The sequence below is a fragment of the Helobdella robusta genome (assembly GCF_000326865.2).
Source record: "Helobdella robusta unplaced genomic scaffold HELROscaffold_3, whole genome shotgun sequence".
In the NCBI taxonomy this organism is placed as follows: Eukaryota; Metazoa; Annelida; class Clitellata; order Rhynchobdellida; family Glossiphoniidae; genus Helobdella; species Helobdella robusta.
This window is the reverse complement of record NW_008704501.1, coordinates 4490093-4512736: the sequence shown is the minus strand read 5'-3', so window position 1 is coordinate 4512736 and position 22644 is coordinate 4490093. Positions and strand designations below refer to the sequence as shown.

Sequence of the window (22644 nt, the reverse complement as noted above, 5' to 3'; positions counted from 1 at the left end):
AGCATTTTCATCATTTCTGTGATTATTTGGTCTTCGTCCATCTCTACTTTCATTATTTCTATAATTTGGTCTTCGTTCATCGCCATCTTCTTTATTTCTGTAGTTTTGTCTTCGTTCTTCACCATCATCATTATTTCTGTAGTTTTGTCTGCATTCATCATTATTCTCATCATTTTTGTAAAATGGCCTCCTTCCATTGCCATTTTGACCATTCCTGAAATTGGGTTTGCGTTCATCTGCATTTTCATCATTCTTGGAGTTTGGTTTCTGTTCATCCCTATTTTCATCATTCCTATTACTTGCTCTGTGCCCACCACAGTTCTGATCATTTCTGCTATATCTCCCACGACCGCCTCTGCCATTACCTCTTTCATCTTTTGCATCATCTACCTCCTCAGTATCATAATTTTCCTTTTTTTCCGATTGATATCTGTTACTAAATGTAGATTTTTTTTCAAAATCTTCATCATTATTGCTCTTTCCTTCTGGTCGTCGGTTGCTACTCGTAAATCTTTGGTTAGAATTGTCATCGTTGCTGTTGTTTTTTTCTGAGTAACAATTTTTATCATCAGTTGCAGAGTTTCTGTTAGAGTCATCTTCACATTTAGCTTTGTAATCTCTGAAGTTTGGATTGCTACCATTAAATATTTCCTTATTTCTAGCATTTCTATTGTTATTTTCATCATTACTCTTATTAGAACCAGCATTATCATTATTACCTGGTACCTCATTACTCCTTTGGTTGTTATTGAAAAGATTAGGTTTATTAGCCTGCCTGTTGAAATTACCTTCAGAGCAATTATTAAACCTATCATTAGTTTTAAAATTTCTGTCACTATTGGCAATTTTACTTTGACTAGAATCACTACTGTTGTCAGCATTGGTAGAATCATCTGCAGTACTCATCATAAAATTATCGTTCTTCCCGTCTCTATTGGCACTACCATTATTCTCATATGTTCTATTGTTTCTTCCTGTCTGACTTAAGTTACCTCTGGAAGAAATGAACTTTCCTCTTCCAGTGTCATAATTGTTATTGGACACAGTAGCACTTTTTCCATTCACCTGGTCAATTTCATTAGAAACTTTGTTGTTTTCATCGGCATTTATATTGGGATGTTGTACCTGGGACCTTTTTATGTTAGGCCTGCTTGTCATTTTAGTATCCGCACTGATTGCAGTTGTGGGAATACCAACATTTGGAGTACTATTTGCATTTTTGTCTTCATCTTCTATTTCATCTAAATCAACTCTCAGGTTGGACAGCGAAAGCTTGTCTGTTTGATTGAAAATGTAAGTATAACATGAAAAATTATTGCTGAAATAACTGTAATTATAATTAAAATAATTGATATTGGTAAGTTTCAAGAAGCAATGTAAAACAATGTAGCAAATTGTGCAAAATATTTCCATCAATCTATGGACTTAGCTTGTTAAAAAATAGTTCTATCAAAATAAAAAACTTTCAACACTTGTTAAGTTAATTTCTAAAACACAAATTTTGGTAAAACCATATATAAAATATTCTGCTCATTCAATAAACTCTATAGAACAAATTTCTCCTATATAATCATAAATTAATTGAAATAAGTTAGAATGAATAGTCTATGCTAAAATACTATATCCATTGTTGCACCTAGCATTGCTCTAAATAATATAATGAACTTTCTGATTAGATTACTCATATTATTTTATTTTAATTAAAAATCTATTAGATTCCATTATTATTTTTTATTTTTAATTATTGATTTAAACACAGTAATTCTATTGTTCGCTAATCTAATATTTTATATGTTCATTTGATACTAAATAACAAAGCCAAGGTTTCTGAGTTTTATTATAATTTACTTCTAATTTATTTAGTTCAGCAATATTTTACTGTTTTGGTAAGATAAGACTAAGTCACTAAGACATCCAGAAACGATATTCATAAAAAAAGAAATTAATGTACAAAAGTGACGATCATTGAACATGATCCAGTTAAAATTGGTTTAAAAGTTTTTCGATCAACATTAACATCAATTAATAATTTAACAAATATTTAATTTAATTTAATTAAGTAAGTTACAAAAAAGAAAAACGACTACTGCAAAATGGACTCACCAAAAAAAGTTTTTCCTGATGATTTATTTCTCGACATTCTACTGACAGAACACAAGGTTTTGGAAACACGTGATACGAATGTGAACAAACTTGGAAAGTCGTACGATCAATTTTTCATTCAACGTTTACATTAGCGCCGGCACTCGCCTTTTAAACTAAGCATAACTTCGCTCAAAAATAACCAAAGAACAAATAAAATATAGCATTGAAGTCAAAGACGCTGTATGTAACAACATACAATCTCTTTTAATATACATAACATATACATAATATACATCTCCAAAATGTGACGAATGCAGTATCAAACTTTTTTTTATTCTTTATAATCCAGCTCTGTCAAAAGCAGAACTGCTTACATATTATTCTATATTTATAATTACACTTTCGTGCAACAAAGGTTGAACACTTTCTACGTCACACACGACGCACACACATATTATGTATGCACCCGCAAGCACCACATCATACGGGTATGAGGGTCCTTGAGTTTCGAACAGGCAGTATTCGAACCATACCATCGCGTAATAGCAGCGAGTTAACTGACTGAGCTAACTCGGTAACCACACGCTCGCGCGCGCACACACACACACACACAAACTGTAAATCCAACATTTCATAATAGAACGCACAAAATATGACCAACTTGATTGTCAAACCCAATGTTTTAAATAATTTGATCATTTGTGACACACTATTCATTCCAATTTTCTCCTCTTTCATTTCTTTCACCATCCCATTAGGACCAACCATATAATGTATATTTTTTCTCAGCCAACATTCAGGTCACTCATAATAATAATTTCTTGAGATTTACATGTTTTTAAAGCATCATCAGACACTGTAAAAAGCATCATGGTCAAAATAACTGTTTTCAAATGCTGGCGCATAAACTTGAAAAGCAGCTGGTTTGAAAGGTTTTGCTTTTATTTTGGCCAACAAAACTCCATCTAACACCGCCCAGAAACCTTCTAAATGTTTAGACACTTCTCTGTTCAAAAGTACACATTCGCCTCTTTTGAGTGAAATATATATAATATATATATATATTATAATATGTATATATATACTCTAAATAGATTACACCACAAAATATGCTGGTCTATAAAATTTACTATATACAACTACATATATGTATAACTTGTACATTATATGCTTCTTCTATATACACACAATTGTTAACTAACTAACATACGACAAACGATCCAACACGAAAATAAAAATTATTTTGAGAAATGTTTTGTTTTGGCAGGAAGCATCAGCAAACGCATTCCACTTCATAAAATTATATCTACGCAATTACAACTCTACAGATGCATCAAATTGCGAAACGGACGATATGCAACTTTGTAATAATCTTCAACTTCTGGTCCCGCACTGAATTTAGTTCTAAAACCAAGAAAAATTTCCTAATTAGGTTAAGTACAAAAATAGAATTTAAAAATTTCTTCCGAGAACACAACTGCCAAAGGTTTCAATTTACGACCGTAAATAACCTCTTCTTATTCTTAGCGTTAGATTTTCTACGTAGCATTGGTATATAATTTCAAAAAAATTCTGAAATTCTTCTCGAGTTTACACCAGTTTTTGTAATTTAATATCATTTATATTTTCTTTAGCGGGTTCATCATTTTATTTTCCTCAAGACCACTTTAGTACTTAGTATAAGTAAAAACTTTTTCACGATTTCTTATTCATAACGCAGACGGTTGAAACTCAAATAAAATTAGAACAATTTTGTAAATGAACCTACCACAAGCTAATAATTACAAATTATAGATTTGTTACAAATTTAATTACAAAATTTTATTGGTTTTAAAATTTCAATATTTTTAACTAGTCCAAATCCCAAAGATTGAAACTCATCCACAATAGCTTCTTCGTCAGCAATCATAAGCGCTTGCTCAGAATTCAAAGTTTCTTCTACTAGTTTATTAAACTTCATGGAAGATTCCTGTGGTATGGAAATATTTCAACATTTATGACATGACGAGAAGCAAATTTGAAATGTTACTGAAAATATAATTAACTAATATGAGAACAAGATACATCAGTTAATATATCAATTACGATGCAATTTCTTGAAAGACAATGCTAATCATAACGTTCAATATCAGGGAACATGGTTTAGCAGTTCCAAGGCAAATTGCGTTCGGTTTAAAATGTGTACAAAATAGTGTTAGTTATTCTATAAAGTTGAATAAGAAGTGGAATGAGTTATGTTTGCTACATACGTCATATGGCTTTCCCTTGTATGCTGATGGTCTCCAGGCCACAGCAATGAACGCACCTCCATACACGTCGTAGAAGAAATATGCGAAATCGTTGAATGACTCCTGCAGCGTTTAAAAAGGAGCACAAATTTATGAATGGAAAAACAGAATACTAGTAAATAAATTATTTTATAACGTAATCTAAATATAATTTTTAAAGATAAAAAAGAAATCTGCTCCATAAAATAAATACGTTTATTATAAGTAATGAGTTTCCAATAAAACATTAAATATAAGTTTGTAAAAGAGACTAAAAAAAATCGGAAAGTAACCTTCAAGTCTCGAAGGTAGAGCAGGACGGGATCAAACTCAACGAGAGGGAAACATTCGTCAGATCGACTCGATGGCTTGGGAGGAGGTTGTTCAGATGTATATTTGAAGTCCAAACCCAACTGAGGTCTGCTGCATTTCAACAGGTCCAAATGGATCAGCACGTTGTAATCGGAGATTGGTGGCCTAAACACTTGCTGCCAATGTTTAAGAATGTATTTATAAAATTTCATACATATAACAACTGAAATAAGTCTCAATGAAAAACTGCTTGACTGACTTTGAACTCTTTTTTGTTGACAGATAAATCCAAGTAGAGACTTTCAAGAGTTTTAAGGGAAGCCCTTGCAACGATGATCAACCTTTGGAGCATGAGAGGTGATGGCGAGGTGATGTAGGAAAAGTGCCTGTCGATGGGAGTTGAGATGAAAAGGCTTGGCAAGCTGGATCGATTTTTATGGAAAAATGATTCTATCTCTGTATAATCCGGTGCTGAAAGTAAATTCACGTGGTTTTCATATTTCAAGTTCGTTTTAGATAATGTCGTTTTAGATAATGTTACTAGATATTTTTTAGATTGTTGAAATATAACAGCTGACACAAAATTTCATTGTTGCATATAATCACACTTTGAAATTATAAGACATGCACCATCGAAGGATTCACCAGAAAAAAATGTTTTAAAACGCAAAACGTTTATATGAAAAGATTAGCAGGCGGAATAAAAATATATCATCGATCTACCTGTGAACTCTTCATTGAAGTTGACGATTAGAGGCTGCAGTTTCCAATCGTGAGTGCTAATTAGTTGAAGAAACTGCATGAAACCGACCATTGGAGAACTGAACAGATAAAAGTTTAACATCAAAAAATAATTATCGCAAAAAGTAAGTTGAGTAATGGCTCTATCCCTCATGAATAATTTAGGGCATTGAGATAAGTGAAAAACATGAAGAACATCGTCGGAAACCAACCCGGGAGGCATGTAGGGACCACGAAGAGACGTGTACAAGTAAGCAACACACAGCTCTATGACGTCACTGTTCACGTGATCCCCGAGAAGATGGCAGGACACCCAGCGTTTGCACAATCTTACTGTGGTGCTGAAGCTGTTGAAATGCTGCTGAATGCTGAATTGGTGGATGAATTACATGCTATCAATAACAAATTTTATCGATATGAACAACGAATGGCACAAGACTCATCATCATAATCATCAGTTGTTTTTAATTCGTGTGATATATACATATATATATTAAAAATTTGTTGTAATTAACTTACACCTATCAATTTTTTGCATATAAAATTTTGTAACAAGATTGGAAATTAAATAACAAATAATTTACATGCAAACACTGTCATTCGAAAATAATTTTTATCATAAAAACGTGACACATATTTATACATAAATAATCATACAACAGCACACGTTAAGACGGCATTTTCCCCGAGATCGGGGGTTGCCGTTTGGCTACCTATGATGAAACCGAAATACTCCTCGACGCCATCCACATCTGTCACTCGCCTCAGTATCACGCAATCCCGCTCTCACCCTGTCCTTCTCCACCTGCTCTCTCCATCCCAATCGCGGACGACCCCTTCCTACCACTCCTTCAACCTCGAACTCCAACGCTCGCCTAATCCCGACCCTTTCATCCCTTCTCAACACATGACCATACCATCGCAATCTCGATCTCCTTATCAATGTCACAATGTCCTCATTCAGTCCCATCATTGACATCAGCTCTGTACTACTCCTCCTATCCTTCACTTTAACCCCACGCATCATCCTCACCATAGCTCTTTCAGCCCTCTGCAGTACACTTTCCTCCTCTCTCCTCAACACCCAAGTTTCACCACCATATACCATCGCTGCTCTCACACATGCTTTATATACCCTCCCTTTCATCTTCACTGACCATTTCTTTCCACACAATACCCCACCCAGTTCCCTAAATTTCATCCATCCTACACAAACTCTAGCCGTAACTGCGCTCAAACATCCTCCATCCGCATTCAGCTTATCCCCTAAGTAAACAAAGCTTTCCACTCTTTCAATACCACCACTCAACCCCGTCCTTGCGTCCGTCCTATTAATCACACCATGAACACATTTCTTACATTGATGTCCTGGTTATGACATTAAACTGACCCTCACTGCCTTGTGAGTGATGTTGGATCATCAAAGGCTAGGCCCACCGCTTATAACTGTGGTTGCGTAAGGAAGGGCGTCCTGCGTAAAAACTAGCCAAATAATAATACTTATGATGACGGAAAAAACATAAATAATCATACACATCAATGAATCCATTTTCAAGTTGTTGCTATGAGTTAATATTGCAAAACATAATAAATCCTCACCCGTGTAAGTAGCTGGTGAAGGTGGGTGTAATGACAAGGTTCCTGTAGGTCTCGAGGTATTCAGGTGTGTCCTCCATCCTCACAAGCCCTCCAGGTAAGGCCACTCGTCTACTCAACGACAGCTCCTTTGAGAATCCAATTTTCAATTCAAAAACATACCTGGCCTGATATCACAACAAGAAAGTGTGCTAATTAAGTAAGTAATATAATGAGAAATTAAGAAATTAACTATACTTCTATCACCTATAAGATTCATCTAATAAAATTCAACGTTCAATCAGAAGACAACCACATAAAAACAGAAACATTCGCAAACAAATCAAAACAATTCCTTGCTGACTTCAACTTTTCTGACAGCATTAAACGACTGAATGGTGAAAATAAGAAATGACTGGAACGTGCAATATACTAACAGGTGATTTGTAAAGCTGCAGCTTATCCATGTAGACCAAGTATGAATAATTGAATTTGGTCTTCAACAGCTCAGCGAGTTTGATGTAGAAGGCCCCCTTCAGACGACGGATAACTTCCCTATCGTCGGACCACTTGCCACTGCGCTCCATCATGCACAGCACTGCAAATGTTAAGGCCATATGATGTTAGTGCAAGGAAATAACCATGAATATTATGACCATGTGGTGGTATTAACGTAAGGAAATAACCACAAATGTAATGCAACGGAATAAGTACAAAAAACCAGTCAGTCGGTAGAGAGAACAATCTAAATTATTAGACCTTGAAACTTTGGGAAAAATTGTGGGCAGTTTTTGTTGTTGCCTGGTATGAGCCGGTGCTGGAGGGCTACAGCATCAGACTGACTCGTTGACTGCACTGGTGGAAAGACCTGGGTGTGGACGACGTTCCAATGAATTTCAATTAGACAGATAAATAAACGATTTTTAATCAGTAAATTTATCGATAAAAATAAAATAATATTTTAATTTAAATCTATTTTGATTACGAGAAAAGCCCAAAGAAGTACTCAACACAAACTTCTGTGTATCTGAAGATGGGAGAGAGACCTTGAATTGTGTTGAAGGTCAGTGGCAGGTCCTCCAATGATCTGCAATCATAGACGCCAAATAGATAAACTTATAATTTTTAAAAAATCTGCACAAAATTATTAATAATTATGTAGTAATCAAATGATAATTTTTTCAACAGATTTATAAGAGATTGAACTGATCCGACCTTAAAGCTTTGGAGAGAGCATCAAATGATTTGATGACATCATCATGTTGTTCCTCCCCTGTACCATATATGGAACTGTCAGAAGAAGCCTTTCCCTCAACGGGCTTCAATACATGATCCAGTTGACTGCCTGTCATTTGGATTGCCTCTTTTGCAAATGCAAAATGCCTGCAATTTTAATTAATCATTAATACGTGTTTAGTTAATTATTATCACAAAAAAAACAAAGAACAAACAAGAAGAAACATCTAGACTACTGACAGAATGAATGATAAATGCTAATCAACATATAACTAGACTGATTTTAACCTATTAAGAATGAATTTGACGATCCGTGGAACGATAGTCCTGGCACTGGACATGTTATCCTTTGGCCACCTTACCACCTCCACAATGTCTCCGCCTGCATATCTATTCAAATAACCGCAACACATCATCACAAACTGCTGCAACAACAACAAGCATTACAACAACATTCCAAAACATTATAACAATTCTGATACACGAATGTGATATATAACAATAATACTAACAACATATCACCATCATAACAAAAAGACCAAAGATAATATAATAAAAGATTTATAAAACCTGTATTGTTCGGCCTTCTCACCCCAGAACTTTTGAAATTCATGCACCTGGATGTCATTTGTTGGTTGTTTGTAGTGAATTTGAATGAGCATTAATTATTACAATACATATCAATCAAATTGTGGTTATAAAATAAGTTACACTGTGAATCTACTACCTACCTACCAACCAACCACCCAACAAACCGACCACCCGACCAACCAACCAACCAACCACTGTTTAATTAATGATCTGCCATGTAGTAATTACATTTGCAACAGTCAAAAGAGTCAATAATTGTGTAGAAAGTTTTACGCAAGTCTTAAATGTAAATAGTTTTACACATATTCTGTCATAATGTAAAAAATGGGCGTATTTAATTAACATTAATCATGTTAATTAACATTTAAGGAGATGGAATAACTGATAGAGCCACACACAGACACACACATACACACACGCAGACACATACACACACACACACACCTGAGGACTGTTGGCAGGAGGACCCCGTTCTTCTGGTATGTTGGCATTCAAAGGTTCCAGCAGGAGGCCTAATTTTAATCTGTCTGGTATTAAGGAGAATTTATCTACCTCCTTTGTTACTTCGTGCTGCAAATGTTCATTTGTATTCATTCTCAATTAAAAATAACTAACTTTCCTTCATTATTATCAGTATGATTTCAAAAGAGTTTGACAAAATTGATTTAAGTACATATAAGACAAATTGTTGAAAAATGCTCCAAGACGAAACCTCAACATCATCAAAAGGCAAGCAGGCAATGAATTTTATCCTATTGTCGAGTGCCTTCTTGAGAACCTTGATGATCAGCTGGAATGATGCCAGTGTATAATTGCCACAGTAATCAATCAAGTGGCTCTGAAGTTTTTTACTTTTCACAGATAGTGTCTTGATGCTTTCTTTTGTCTCTATGCTGATAATTTTATTTTTCTTTATGGTTTAATGACATGATTGCATTCTTCATTGAGAATATTTTTAAATGCTATAAATTATAAGAGTTATAGTGTTTACACCAAATACGTTTTTAAAAGACCAAACTAGGAAGAATGTGCCACTTTAACGACTTTTATCTTATTAACAAATAAGATAAAATAGGATGAATGTATTGGTTGAGAATGAATTTCAGAGAACAATAAATAAAAAAGAACATTTAAATTGAGATTAATCACTAAAGCGATGGTGATAAAAAGTCAATAAGAACCTCAGAATGTGGTCAAACTTGGAGGAATAGCTTGTCTTGTCGAGAAATATTAATTCAAACTTTTCAACGCAGTTTGATGATAGAAACTTTGATGTCTCGCTGGCTTCGTAACGCAACTGCACGCAATGCAAAGCAAGAATTATCAAAACATACAAAAGTTGAACAACTCCAAATCAAATTATAGGTAAAACAAATAAAATGCCGTAAAATATTAAATTTTATCAGCTTAAAGAAGAAAGATATTAAAAGCATTAAATAGTTACAAATATTTTTTGTAACACATTAATAACAGCAATCCAATTTTAGTGCAAACCACAAAAACACTGACATCAATGTGAAGAAGCCCAAACCTACCATATCATACATGCAAATGTTCATGTCAGCACACAGATTGACGTGCCCAGTCACATCAACGAAGACGACATCAAAACATGAATGGAAGTCTTCCATTGTAGGTTTGAATTGATCATCAGCCTCACCTCCATCTGCACTAAGGTGTTCATGTGATTCATTGTTGCCATCAATGTCAGCCAGTGAGATACCTTTGTTGTTCAGAGAGCTGTTGCCTTTGAAAGAAAATCCATAAATCAGAAAGACTGAACATTTATCAAGTGTTACATGCTTACTATGGTTAAGAACAGAACAATATTTTTAGACGGAAAGAAATTGTTGAAAATTTCCAATAAAATCGAAACAGAATAATTCAAGCTACACAAATTTTGTCAACAAAATATCTGAAAAAATCACAAACAAACCTAAATTGGAAAGTGTTATTCTGAATATTTCGTACGGACTCATGTTGGCCCTCAACTTTTCATTGGCTAGCAGGAACAACACATAAGCAGTAATAAAGAGACCTGAGGCATAGCCCTGTGGTTAAAGATGTTATATCGTTAATCTGTATAGAAAATATATATGATTCAGTCCCTGTCAACATGAATCACGGTTTATGTCTGACCATGTATCAAAAATTTTCATAACTTGAAAAGTAGTTGAAATATTTTTATAAAAATTTTATTTTTTTTTTTTTGATGAAATACTTTGATGTACTTATTGTTGAAATTTGAAAAAATCTGAGGATGGTCAGGCATGAATTTTTAAAAAAATCGTTCAAGTTAACAGAGAATGATCAACACATATATAATTTGACAGGCACACAAAGAATGAGTAACATCAGATAAAACCTTGTTCAATGCTTTCCTATCCATCCACATCTTCAACAACTTGATACCAGCCTGAAGCGAGCATTCATCTTTCAATTTTTTGTTCAGGTATTCAAAGTTGGATGCACATGTTAATTGATTGAGGACCCATGTGTTATAGTGCATACTTAATGGCTCTTCAATGGGTTCTAATTTGAAAAAAATTAGTTTACTTTGAACAATTTTTGTTCAAAACAAGAATAAAATTATAAAAAACAAATCCATTTATAATATGCTAAAGATGTTATAACCTTCTTTGAAATTATTTGACTTCAGTACATTGCCATAAAGATATACAACAAATGCTTAAACTAAGATTAAAATAGGCAAATAGCATAAGGAGAGGCGTGAATATTAAACAGAAAATAAAAATAATTAAAACTAAAATAATGAACAATTTGATGTGAGCTTACCTTCATTAATATATTTATCAGGGGCCCCACCACCATCATCACTGCTAGTGCCCTTGAAGTACCATCTCCTTCTGATGTTGTTTTTCTTTATATTGTATCTATGCAGTTTGAAAGCTCTGCTGTCTATGGTGGTGTTTATTAGGAATCGAGTGGATGCTAGGACACTTTCTGATGCAAAAATGAAATTAATAAATCAATCAGTATCAGGCATTTAGGAATAATAGCTGTTGTAACTGAAAACAAAATACATGTTGTTTAAACTTTTCACTTTGTTCAAGTTAAAATCACACACTCAGTTTAAAATATTTTCAATGAAAGTTTATTAGAAAAACAAATTTGAAAGAGAAATATCAATAAACACCAACCAGGCTTTGAGTAAAGACAAAGGATGGGCAATTTGTCAAAACCGTCTCTGTAGAGGTATGTCACTTTGTGCACCCAACTTAACTTGCTGATGATGGCAGCTACATGTTGCAAATACAAAGCTCTTCGTCTTAATATTCGCTCATTCAGGTAGTCCTTTGGGTGTGTGCATTCCTGAGATGGGCAATTTATAAAATTGATTTTAAGCAACGATAAATATTTTCAAACCGCGCCATATAGAACATCAATATTCAACAATTTTTAAGCATAATTACACAAGTGACATTATAAAAATTGATATAAAATTATTAAAACAAAAATAAACCTTTGGAATTTCTATAATAATATCAACATCATTCTGCTCTTTTGAGAAATCAGTGTTGTATGCATAGCTACCGATCAGGTTTATGTGGTTTGGGGGTTGGTAATTCAATTCCAATATTTCTTCTTTTAATTCCAGAGGACATTTCATACTCTTTAACTAATAAAAAGTTGAAAATAATTTTATAAATTTTGTGATTAAAATTGCAAATGATTAAATTAAACAGCTACAAAAAATTATTAGGCAATTAACTTGACAAATGCATGAATTGAAACGGATAAACAAAAAATATAAAAACAAATGAAAACCAGGCTAACAATAGATTTTTTAGGATGTGGTTTATTTTTCAAGCAGTTTATCATCTCGTGAATGCATTCTTCAATGCATTTTAAATGAGATTTTGAGATTTGTCTTGTAACCAGAAGTTCATTAACCTTAAAACATACATTTAAAATTAAAATTTTTTTATTCAATTGAAATTTGATGATGAAGTTGGATATCCTGATCCACTGATTAACAATTTAACATTAGGATGACTTATGAGAGATAGAAGTAAAAATTAATTAAAAACAAAATAACTTTTATTAAACTAAAAAACCAATTATAAAAAACTAATCGATGCGTTTTAAAAAAATGCAAAACATAGCATACAAAACTCTCCATTTTCTTTTATTTTACAGTTTTATTTTAACCACGGTCCGTAACAAAATTAACGATAAAGAGTCAATGAGCGATATCAAACACATATAGCACATGGGTATATTGCCATAGATAAAAACTTTTCAAAGAAAGAAAAGAATTTTAAAATGGAGACGGTGGCAGATTTAGGAGTTGAACCATCCATCAATCAATCAATCAATCAATCAATTAGTTTATAAAGCGCCATTTCCGCGAGGTTCAACAGGGCTCCTCAATAAATTTTGCAAACAGCTTTGAACTTCGAAAGTGATGGAGAAGTAGTCAGAGAAGGAGGCAGAGAGTTCCAGAGAAAAGGGCCAGAAAAAGCGTGTGATATATTGTGATCTGTATGATCGTGATGATGCTCTACGTGTATGTATATGGATGAATAAATTGAATAAAAATCATCATTTTTATTATTTTAATATAATTTTTTTGGCACTTCATTAATTTTTTGTTGATTTTTAAATAAAGTATATATATAGTCTCTGCGAATTCACTCAGCAGCTTCAAAGCCAAACTCGGACAGATAGGATATTAGGAGATCTATTTTGTAGTGGTTCTTACACAGACCATAGTCTTCTGAACCACTTTAAACCCCGTTAATAATAATAATAATAATAATAATATATATATATATATATAATATAATATACACCAAGCTTCGTACCGAACATAAAATTAAAATAAAAATGTCTGGCAAGAAAGCTTTCATCCTTGGGTACACCGGTGAGGTCGGCAAGGAATTAGTAAAAGCTGTTTTTCAAGACAAGAATTTCCAACAAATTACACTCATTGGACGAAGAATGATCAATTATGAAAATGACTTGAAATCACTTGTTAGTATTTCTTAAAAGTTTATTTATTTATTATAAATTAGAATTATTATACATTATGATTATAACTATAGTCTGTGCTCGGAGTTCAGAGACGAGACGGTCTCGTCTAGATATGAGACAGTCTTGTCTAGATCTCGTCTCTAGAATCAACTTACCATCTTATGAGACTGAACCTAGCCTTCTTTTACGCATTGTCTCAGTTTTTAAATTTTGATTTTCACTAAGTGTAAAAAAATCTGAACCAAAATAAATGTAAAATTGATTGCTGCCATATTATTTTTCTTATTCTCAAAGGAAGATCACTGGAAGATTTTTTATTTAATAATCATTTAGTAATTATATTAGATTAACAAGTAATTTGACTAGCTAATTGTAATTCTTCATTAATTGTATAACTAATTAGTTTCTTTTTTTTTACAGGAACAAAAAGCAATTGATTTTGATCAAATTGAAAACTATTCAGATGTTTTCAGAGGTTTTGATGTTGGGTTCTGCTGTTTAGGAACAACAAGAGCACAAGCAGGCGCTGTAAGAAAAGCTTCCATCCAATTTAATGCTGTTGATAATTTTATTTACAACTTTAAATTAAAATAAATCAGCTGTATTCAGTTCCAACATTATTCTGTATCTTGAATTTGTATATTAAGCTAAGATTTGTATTATTTCTATTCAAAGGAAGGTTTCTACAAAGTTGATCATGATTATGTTGTTAAATCAGCTAAGTTAGCAAAAGACGGCGGTTGTGAGGAGTTCCATCTTGTATCATCAGGAGGGGCAAATAAGGACAGTTTTTTCTTGTACCCTAAGACTAAGGTAGTGCTTTATTTCAAATTTTTCATTTAATTTTTTATTTTGACTTAAGTTATGATTTCCTAGCCACATGTTATTTAAATAAATGAAATTAGTCACATAAGTATTTACTTTATTGATCTTAAAGGGCCAGACTGAGGACGATGTTACAAAAATTGGATTCAAGTACCTCTACATTTACAGACCTTCGTATGTTATCGTATATATATATTTGTTTTGACTTTCAATAGTTTTTATTATGTAACTATTTAATAAATTTTTGATAAATTTTCTTCTGTGAAATGCACCAATCAAAAATGCACCTAAACAAAGTATCTTGCCCTTTAAGAATGCATTTTTAAATTCAATTTGCATAATTTTTCATAATTTTTCAGAGTTTTGTTGTGTGATAGAGAAGAAAGTCGTTTAGCTGAAAAAACATTCAAGACATTGATCAAACCAGTAACATGGGCCTTTCCAACATTCATCAGCATACCCACCAGCACGGTTGCATTGGGCATTGTGATCAAAGCAACACAACCAAAACCAAATGCACTAGATATCAGTGGAGAGAAGAATCACGTTGAAATCATTGACAATAAAGAATTGCACATCCTGGGCTCAAAGCAAATGAATTAATTAAATAATCATTTTTTTTTTTAATAAAATTGATGTTAGTTCTTTTTTAATGTTTCTATGTACTTATGTTATACATTATTTTAATGCTGAGATGCATTGCTCATGTTGTTATATTTATAAAAAATTCAATTATTTACACGTTTTTATTCAAATTGTAAACAATTGTTGAATTAGCTGATGAGAAATATAAATAACACGATCAGTCGTAGATAGGTGTGTGAGTATATTAGTTATATACGTAGATTTTTTATTATAGATGTACGCAGCATGTTTTGTATGTTTACATTTGCATTCCATAAACTTGAAAGTTATTGACCAAAATTTAGGAATTTGATTTATTTTACATAAATATCATATGAAAATATTACCACAGTAGCTCAACTAAAGTGATCTCAAGTTGTCTGTTAGATGTAATTAAAAGTAACGGAAGGTATTTATTTATAAGTTTGCCTGTTACTTTTGAGATATTTTAAAATTACATAATCTTTGTTTTGGCACTGGTTTCGCCAATGTTGATTTGTAGATACAATGCACTGAGTTGGTTAGATGAAAATTATTTATTACTTTAAACATTTTTTATTAGTTAACTGCTTTCTAGTTTTGCAGAAACACGTTTTATCATAGTATGCATAAATATAACCCTTGCAAAGACATTTGTAAAAGCAATCCATCTTTTTTGTATTGAAATACAAGAGGCTGTTTTGAATTTTTTAAAAATAAAAATATATAAAAGCATGGATTTAAAAACATGATACCGTCGCTGACAAGCACAGTTGATTGAATATTAGTTTATAAACGTACACACACTCGACTAGAGACTAGACACACTTCTTCTCGACAATAATTTTGCCCGCTTCCTCGTATTCCTGCTTTGATATCCACATCTGCGGGAACGAGCTCTGTAGTGTTTTTAAATATTAACTCTTCAATATTAGTAAATCATTTTGTTGAAATCACCGTGAAAAATATTTATTTAAGAATTTTAATGCCTATGTTGTTTGAATTCGTTGATTGCATTACAAGAAGCAGCATTTGATACGAGGCTATGTTATAGATAAATTTTTATAAAAATTATATATGAACCTATATTTACACAAAAAACGATGCGCGGTATTGATTGCGGTTCTAGAAATGAAATAACGGGAAAACAAGAAATGAAATGGAGATGGTTGGTTACCAGAGATCCAAGAATGGATCCACCAATCCAACTGCTGTACTTTCGTTCCGACGCTACAGGGGATGATACAATCTTCAACTTCATGCTCTGTTGTTTGCATGTTTAACATGTTCTTACAGTTTATACTGATAAATTAACAAAATATCAGTTATACTTTGTATATAGTGCATAATTTTTTCTTATTTGCAGATTTAACCAATCCTTCAACAAGGCAAGCAAGAATGTTAAAAGTTTTAAAAATTGTACTGAGTTCGTTCACACAAGATTCCTAAGTTGATGAATAAAAAAAAAACATATGACCTAGCGCAAAAAAATAAAACCAACTAACAGATGGAGTCTTGGCACTGAGATCTCTCGTTAATCTCTCCACAAATCCATTCAGAAGTGTGTTTCCACCGACAACGATCACGTTGTTGTAAAGGCTCTGAATATTAAATGAATAATACAAATTAAAGATATTATGTCTAAAAACATTAATAATAATAATAATAATAAATGCATTGATATCATACCTAACGTATCAACTTACTGGTTTGATATCAATATCACAGAATCCAACACTGGTTGATACAATGTGACTCATGCTCAACATAGAACTTCCTCCATGTGCATCCTGTGTTCATGAGTATGTATATGTATATATGTATGTATGCATGTATGTATATATATGTATGTGTATAAGTTGTGCATTTTAATGCAGTAAACATCCACATAATGGTTGAGGATTAGAGTAGTACTGCAAATTTTATAATCACCAGACGTAAAATAGTACATTTCTTGGTATAAACTATTTTTTTGACCTTGTAATATTATTTTACAGCTAAGAATGTGGATGACAAACTATGACGATTAATTGAAAATAAATAAATCGATTAATTTAAATAATTAAATTTTATAATATGAAATTTGAGAGTGAGTAGCAAAAAATATGATTTACATAATTGTTGGGATAGCAATAGTAACTACTTACTACCTTAATAAGTGATGGATCGAAAAGTGCTTCGGGTATTTTGAATCTTTCATGATTGAAGACATAGTTGTAGCCCGTATGGAACTCATACGGATGCGTTGGCATGTTCTCAAACACTGATTCGTCATATGGGGAATCAGATACCTGAGGCGGCAAACAGTTCAGTCAACAATGAAGATTTATTGTTTAAATTAGCGTTGATTCGTTGAACAGTTCACATTCACACAAAGAATGTACATGCAACGTCAGTAAGTCAATTTCAAAAATCGCACGTAGTTAGAAAAACACCTCAAATAAAGAAAGGGAAGATGTGATTGATTTGTAGGAATAAATTTTGAATGAAAATGTATGTATGAGAAATAAAAAATTACAAATGAACCTGCAACGTTTGAGCAGCAAAGTCTTTAAGGACATCTTTAATTGAATAGTTGAAATGTGATTTGGTCATCTCAGGAATGTTTTCTCTTTTTTTCCATATTGGAGGTTGGCCTGTTTATTGATGAAATAATTAATATTAAGGACAGAAAGGGAACAAACTCATTCGAAACTGACTGACCTTCGGGTACTTGTTCTTTGTGTGCCACATAGAATGGAGGAACAATCTCAATCCCCATCTCATCCAACAACTTCTTGCACTCCATCAAGATGAAGTCACCAGCCAGTGGAGACTTCACAATACCTAAATTATTCATTTTAGAGGGAACCCACGTTAGAGCGATATACAAATCTCAAATTGGGATTGATGTTATGACAGCAAACGAATTCAAACAGATATTATACACAAACGCAAATGGACATTAAATTAATACTAGTAAAAAAACTGACCATGTTGAATGACCATGCCATCATATACGGGGACAGCTGAAGTTAATGTGGCACCACTGTCTAGCACGAGGCCTGACGTTCGACCATTTGCATATCTGCAATGTGAAATGAATATACGAATGTCTCAGTTACAGATATCCTCCATGAAGAATAAGTATGTTTGTGCAAAATTTATAATTGCATAATTCACACAGATGTGTTGAATTTCAAAAGTTGATCATGAAATAGAAATTTTAAAACGCATGCAAGCAAGCAATGATTTGAATGAAATGATGAGCCTACACGGAGAGTGTGGCATTTTTGACAAGGAAAAAAGCTGGTATGTTGAACTTCTCCATCATAAGTTCCAGTAACTTCTCTCTCTTCGATCGTACATTCCACTGTTGAAAAAATTCAATAACTAAAATTTATGGAAATTTATCAGTAGTCGTAACAAAAAAAGGATTATATTAACAGTGAACAGATGTAAACAAAAACAGGAGAGACCAACAACGGCATAAAATTATCAAAGTATTATTAGCATAATGTTATTAAATTAGTAACCGTAGATTCTAAAAAGTGTAAGGTTAAAACAGCATCACACTTTCAAATGGAAATAAAGATTAGGTAAATGGAAATTTTGAATAAATGAAGTAAAAAAGAGATCAAACCGCAGACTCAGTCATGAGGACAGGATGGTACTCGGATGGAGTCTCAATGAACCTTCCATATGCATATTCAATCTGCTTCTCAAATATCTCCCAATCTTCCACTGGCCATTTTAAATTTAATTAAATAGTATAACCACTTAAGAAAATGCTTGTTTTGAATAAAAGAAAATAAATAAATAATTGCAGTACATATCAACAAATGAACCTATGTTTCACGAATGACTATACAAATATGACATTTTAGACCAAACTTGTAAAATGCATAAATAATTAAAAAATTACATTAAATTTTGCTAAAATAGTGGAACAAACCCATGCCCTCCTTCAAACAACTGGTGACCTCCATGCCTTCTCTAGGAACATTCAGGTTAACAACATCAATCACATACTTGTCCTGTTTCGTTACAAAGTTACCTTCCTCATTCCTTGTTTCCTTCAGGTCTAAAACTCCAACTGAAGTTGGAAAATCACCCTGCATAAGTGGATTTAATAAGATATTTCCTATTTAAATTTCATGTCAGGTAAACATTTTATTAACTAAATAATTCATATCTCTTACAATGCATTATACATATATTGAAAAATTAGACAAATTTGAAATTTTATTTATGAAATAAATTAATAAAAAAAAATGAAAACCCTTGGCTGATCCTCCCCTGCATAGCCAACACGAAATGAATTTGATCCAATATCAAAGACCAATGAAAATATATCATCTGGCACATTTTTGTTAAAATATTAGTTACTTTAACTTCAATTTAATAAGAAAATAATAATGTTATAAAAACAGGAATAAAACTAATTTAATTAAATCAAAAGTCTGCTCTAGTGGCTAGTATTTTGTTACTTTAAAAATTAAAAGCAGAATAATTCATGCATAATTTGACAAAAACAAAAGCATGTTATAATTTTTATATTGTAAAAAACATAAAAAATCTGACAGATAGCTATAAAAACAGCTATGTTATGATGATGATTTTACAAAAGTACTACCCTGCTACTCAACTACTGACTATACACTAATGACATCACAAAACAAAGATTTTGATTCATTTAAAACTTTTCGGGTTAATCCGTTGGTTAATTATTTTATTACTTTTTCTTTTTACTACTTACTACTCTTAAGTGTGAGAAGAAGACTCAATTTCAGTATGGAGTGGGATTTTTTGGTATCAGGTAAGTTGTGTTGTAAATTTTATTTTAAGTGTAGAATGATTGATTACATTCATTATTAAAGATTAGGTAGTAGTCTTAGTAAAATTTTAAAAATAAAAATGAGTAGACTAGAAGCAATAATAGTAATAGACAAGTCTAAGATTAGACTAGACACTACACAGTTTCTCTACTAGTTGATTAACTATAGAAGAGTATAGTATATATTATAATTTATAATAGTATAGTTTATTTATTTTTAATATAATAAATAATATATCTATATATTATATATAATTATAATAGTAAATAATAATAAATAAATATAATAGTAGAGCCCGGTCTCCAGTGTAAAATTATTGCACATCATTATGTCATTTAATGTAAAGCTGAAAAAATGATTTTTATTTATTTACCTCCAAAAACTCCGCCGCTCATTATATTTCTTGACTGAAATTTCAATAGTAAATCTCGACAGCAGACAAAAGCCGGTTATTTATTAAATAAAGTTGAAAATGTTAAAAACAAAGAACTCATACAATAGAAAACGTCGCACTTTTTTATATTTTAATAAATGCAGTAAAGAAAACATTGTCAAATTATGTATTTCTGTAAGTTTTTAAAATAATTATAACAAATTTTGTTTAATATATATGTTTTTTTTGTTAACAAACAAACAAACATACTTGTTGTTTCAAGCCGGCTACGGCTATAAAATTGAGAACCTATTTACAACATTTGATTTTAGTTTTCCATTAACACTTACGTTTTTTTGCTATCTCTTTCAAACTAGATTCACTTTTTTATTTGGCAGCTTCTGTTGCTTTGGATCAAAATATAAATTAAAAGGTTTTCACTTTTGCTTAGGATTAATTAATTATATTTTGTGTTTATTGTTTCATTGTGATTAATATAGCAAATTTGTAAGCATTCAATTTTTAGTTGAACCATAAAGTGAAAATTGGTTTAGTTGATTGGGTTTCTTTGATGTGATTTTGAATTGAATTTGTTATTATAGCAGGTAGATAAATGCATCAGAAAATAAATTGCATGAAAAAAATTTTCAACTTTATTCTCATAATCTGCTATTCATAACCAGCCTAACAAGCCCAAATTTACAGAATAACCATGCCTATTGCTGCTCTTAATGAGAATTCAAGCCACACAACAAATGAAAAAATCTCAGTGGAATTAAACTACGTTGACAATGTCCTATCGAAAGAATCATTAGAGGCAGACATTCTGACATCATACAATAAAGCACTGAGGTTGCATAGAGATGCTCTCGTTGATGAAGCCATCAGTCAATATTTCACACTCTTGGATAGTCCTTATTTCAAGGTTCAACTCATTGATTGACTAATGTTTTTTATTGTATTTTTCATAATCTTTCGATTTACAATCTAACATTGAATGTGAAAGGGTTAACCCAGCAATTATTGCATTGTCTCATTTTTGGGTTGACTCCTATTGCATATATAGAAATATTTATCAATTGTTTTTTTAGTGTTATTTAATAAATTAATCAATCTTACTTGTCCTTATAAAACTTTCATTGTATTTTTTTTTTTAAATTTTATTATAGCCAGATGAGAAAGGAACTTCCATCATTTTCAAATCTGCCAAGAAATTGAAATATTCAATCTATAAAAATTTGGCTCAGCTGTTTGAGAGCAGCAAGCAACCGAATTCAGCATTAGAGTATTTTATAAAAGTTAGTTTTTTAAATGTATTATAATAAAAAGATTCTCTTTCGTACATGTAATTTTTAACACACACACATATATATATATACTTACATAATTCCGAATACATTGCTATGACAACGTCCAAGCTATTGAGAAAACTCACTATGGATACACAAATTGGTGCTATAAAGAATTACATGAGAGAGAAACACAAAACTTGACAATCATTTACAATCTGCCGTTTGATAAATTGAAGAATTAAGCAGGAAGCCAACTAATGTGGAACGTACTGTGATTTTCATCAATAATTTCATTTCTGACAGTCTTTATCCAATATATATATTATATATATATACAAATATATACAAAATATATACAAAAATCAAGTATTATTTTAAATATGTTTCTATTAATATTATATATTCAAAAATGATGTTTCTTTATTTTTGAGGCAATTGAGGTTGATGATTCAGATGTGTGCATGTGGTACAAGATAGGACAGTTGTCTGAATCACTCATTAATTATTCCCTGGCCAGACATGCTTATGAAATGGTTGGCTCATGTTTTTAAAAGTCACAAAAAATTTTACAATTATTTTTCAGAATAATATTGGAGGTTTAAAATTGAAAAAAAATTGGCAAAATTTTTATTACACTGATCAGTTTTTTTTTGTGATTGAAAGGCTTTCAAATGTAATGCTCATCACATTCCTACACTGTCAAGATTGGTGTCGGTGCTCTTTATATTGGAGAACTACGAAGGTTTTACATGATAATAAGATTATTGAATTATCATTTTTATTCAAAATAGACAAACATTATGATGCTAGATGAAACACTATGTAACAGTTGTGCATTTTGTTATATTTATAATTAACTAATTATGTGAAAAAGTTTATTGGTTGACAATATTTTTGTTTGAACATCTTAGCCTGCCTGAGGTACATAC

The 22644-nt window shown here is 31.8% G+C and overlaps 3 protein-coding genes across 3 annotated transcripts; 1 reads left to right on the top strand and 2 right to left on the bottom strand.

Moving 5' to 3' along the window:
• Positions 1 to 3774: 3774 nt before the first annotated feature.
• HELRODRAFT_106517 (hypothetical protein) lies at positions 3775 to 12438 on the bottom strand (the record flags this gene model as incomplete). The annotated part of the gene is made up of 22 exons (XM_009021361.1): positions 3775 to 4054; positions 4335 to 4436; positions 4646 to 4840; positions 4924 to 5135; positions 5388 to 5485; positions 5618 to 5773; positions 7005 to 7168; positions 7418 to 7578; positions 7740 to 7848; positions 7998 to 8067; positions 8196 to 8363; positions 8505 to 8606; positions 8787 to 8833; positions 9252 to 9330; positions 9464 to 9700; positions 9989 to 10104; positions 10343 to 10462; positions 10703 to 10858; positions 11173 to 11339; positions 11646 to 11771; positions 11969 to 12140; positions 12292 to 12438. The coding sequence occupies 22 exons, from the start codon at positions 12436 to 12438 to the stop codon at positions 3893 to 3895; spliced, it is 3066 nt and encodes a 1021-aa protein (XP_009019609.1). The 3' UTR covers positions 3775 to 3892.
• Positions 12439 to 13658: 1220 nt separating this feature from the next.
• Positions 13659 to 15233, top strand: HELRODRAFT_66168 (hypothetical protein; the record flags this gene model as incomplete). The annotated part of the gene is made up of 5 exons (XM_009021360.1): positions 13659 to 13805; positions 14226 to 14333; positions 14481 to 14618; positions 14743 to 14804; positions 14990 to 15233. The coding sequence occupies 5 exons, from the start codon at positions 13659 to 13661 to the stop codon at positions 15231 to 15233; spliced, it is 699 nt and encodes a 232-aa protein (XP_009019608.1).
• An 818-nt stretch (positions 15234 to 16051) lies between these two features.
• On the bottom strand, positions 16052 to 20445 carry HELRODRAFT_155789 (hypothetical protein; the record flags this gene model as incomplete). Its single annotated transcript, XM_009021359.1, has 13 exons — positions 16052 to 16132; positions 16411 to 16497; positions 16739 to 16834; positions 16940 to 17023; positions 17381 to 17524; positions 17760 to 17869; positions 17937 to 18059; positions 18206 to 18300; positions 18488 to 18585; positions 18856 to 18956; positions 19168 to 19327; positions 19495 to 19571; positions 20424 to 20445. The coding sequence occupies 13 exons, from the start codon at positions 20443 to 20445 to the stop codon at positions 16052 to 16054; spliced, it is 1278 nt and encodes a 425-aa protein (XP_009019607.1).
• Between the last annotated feature and the right edge of the window lie 2199 nt (positions 20446 to 22644).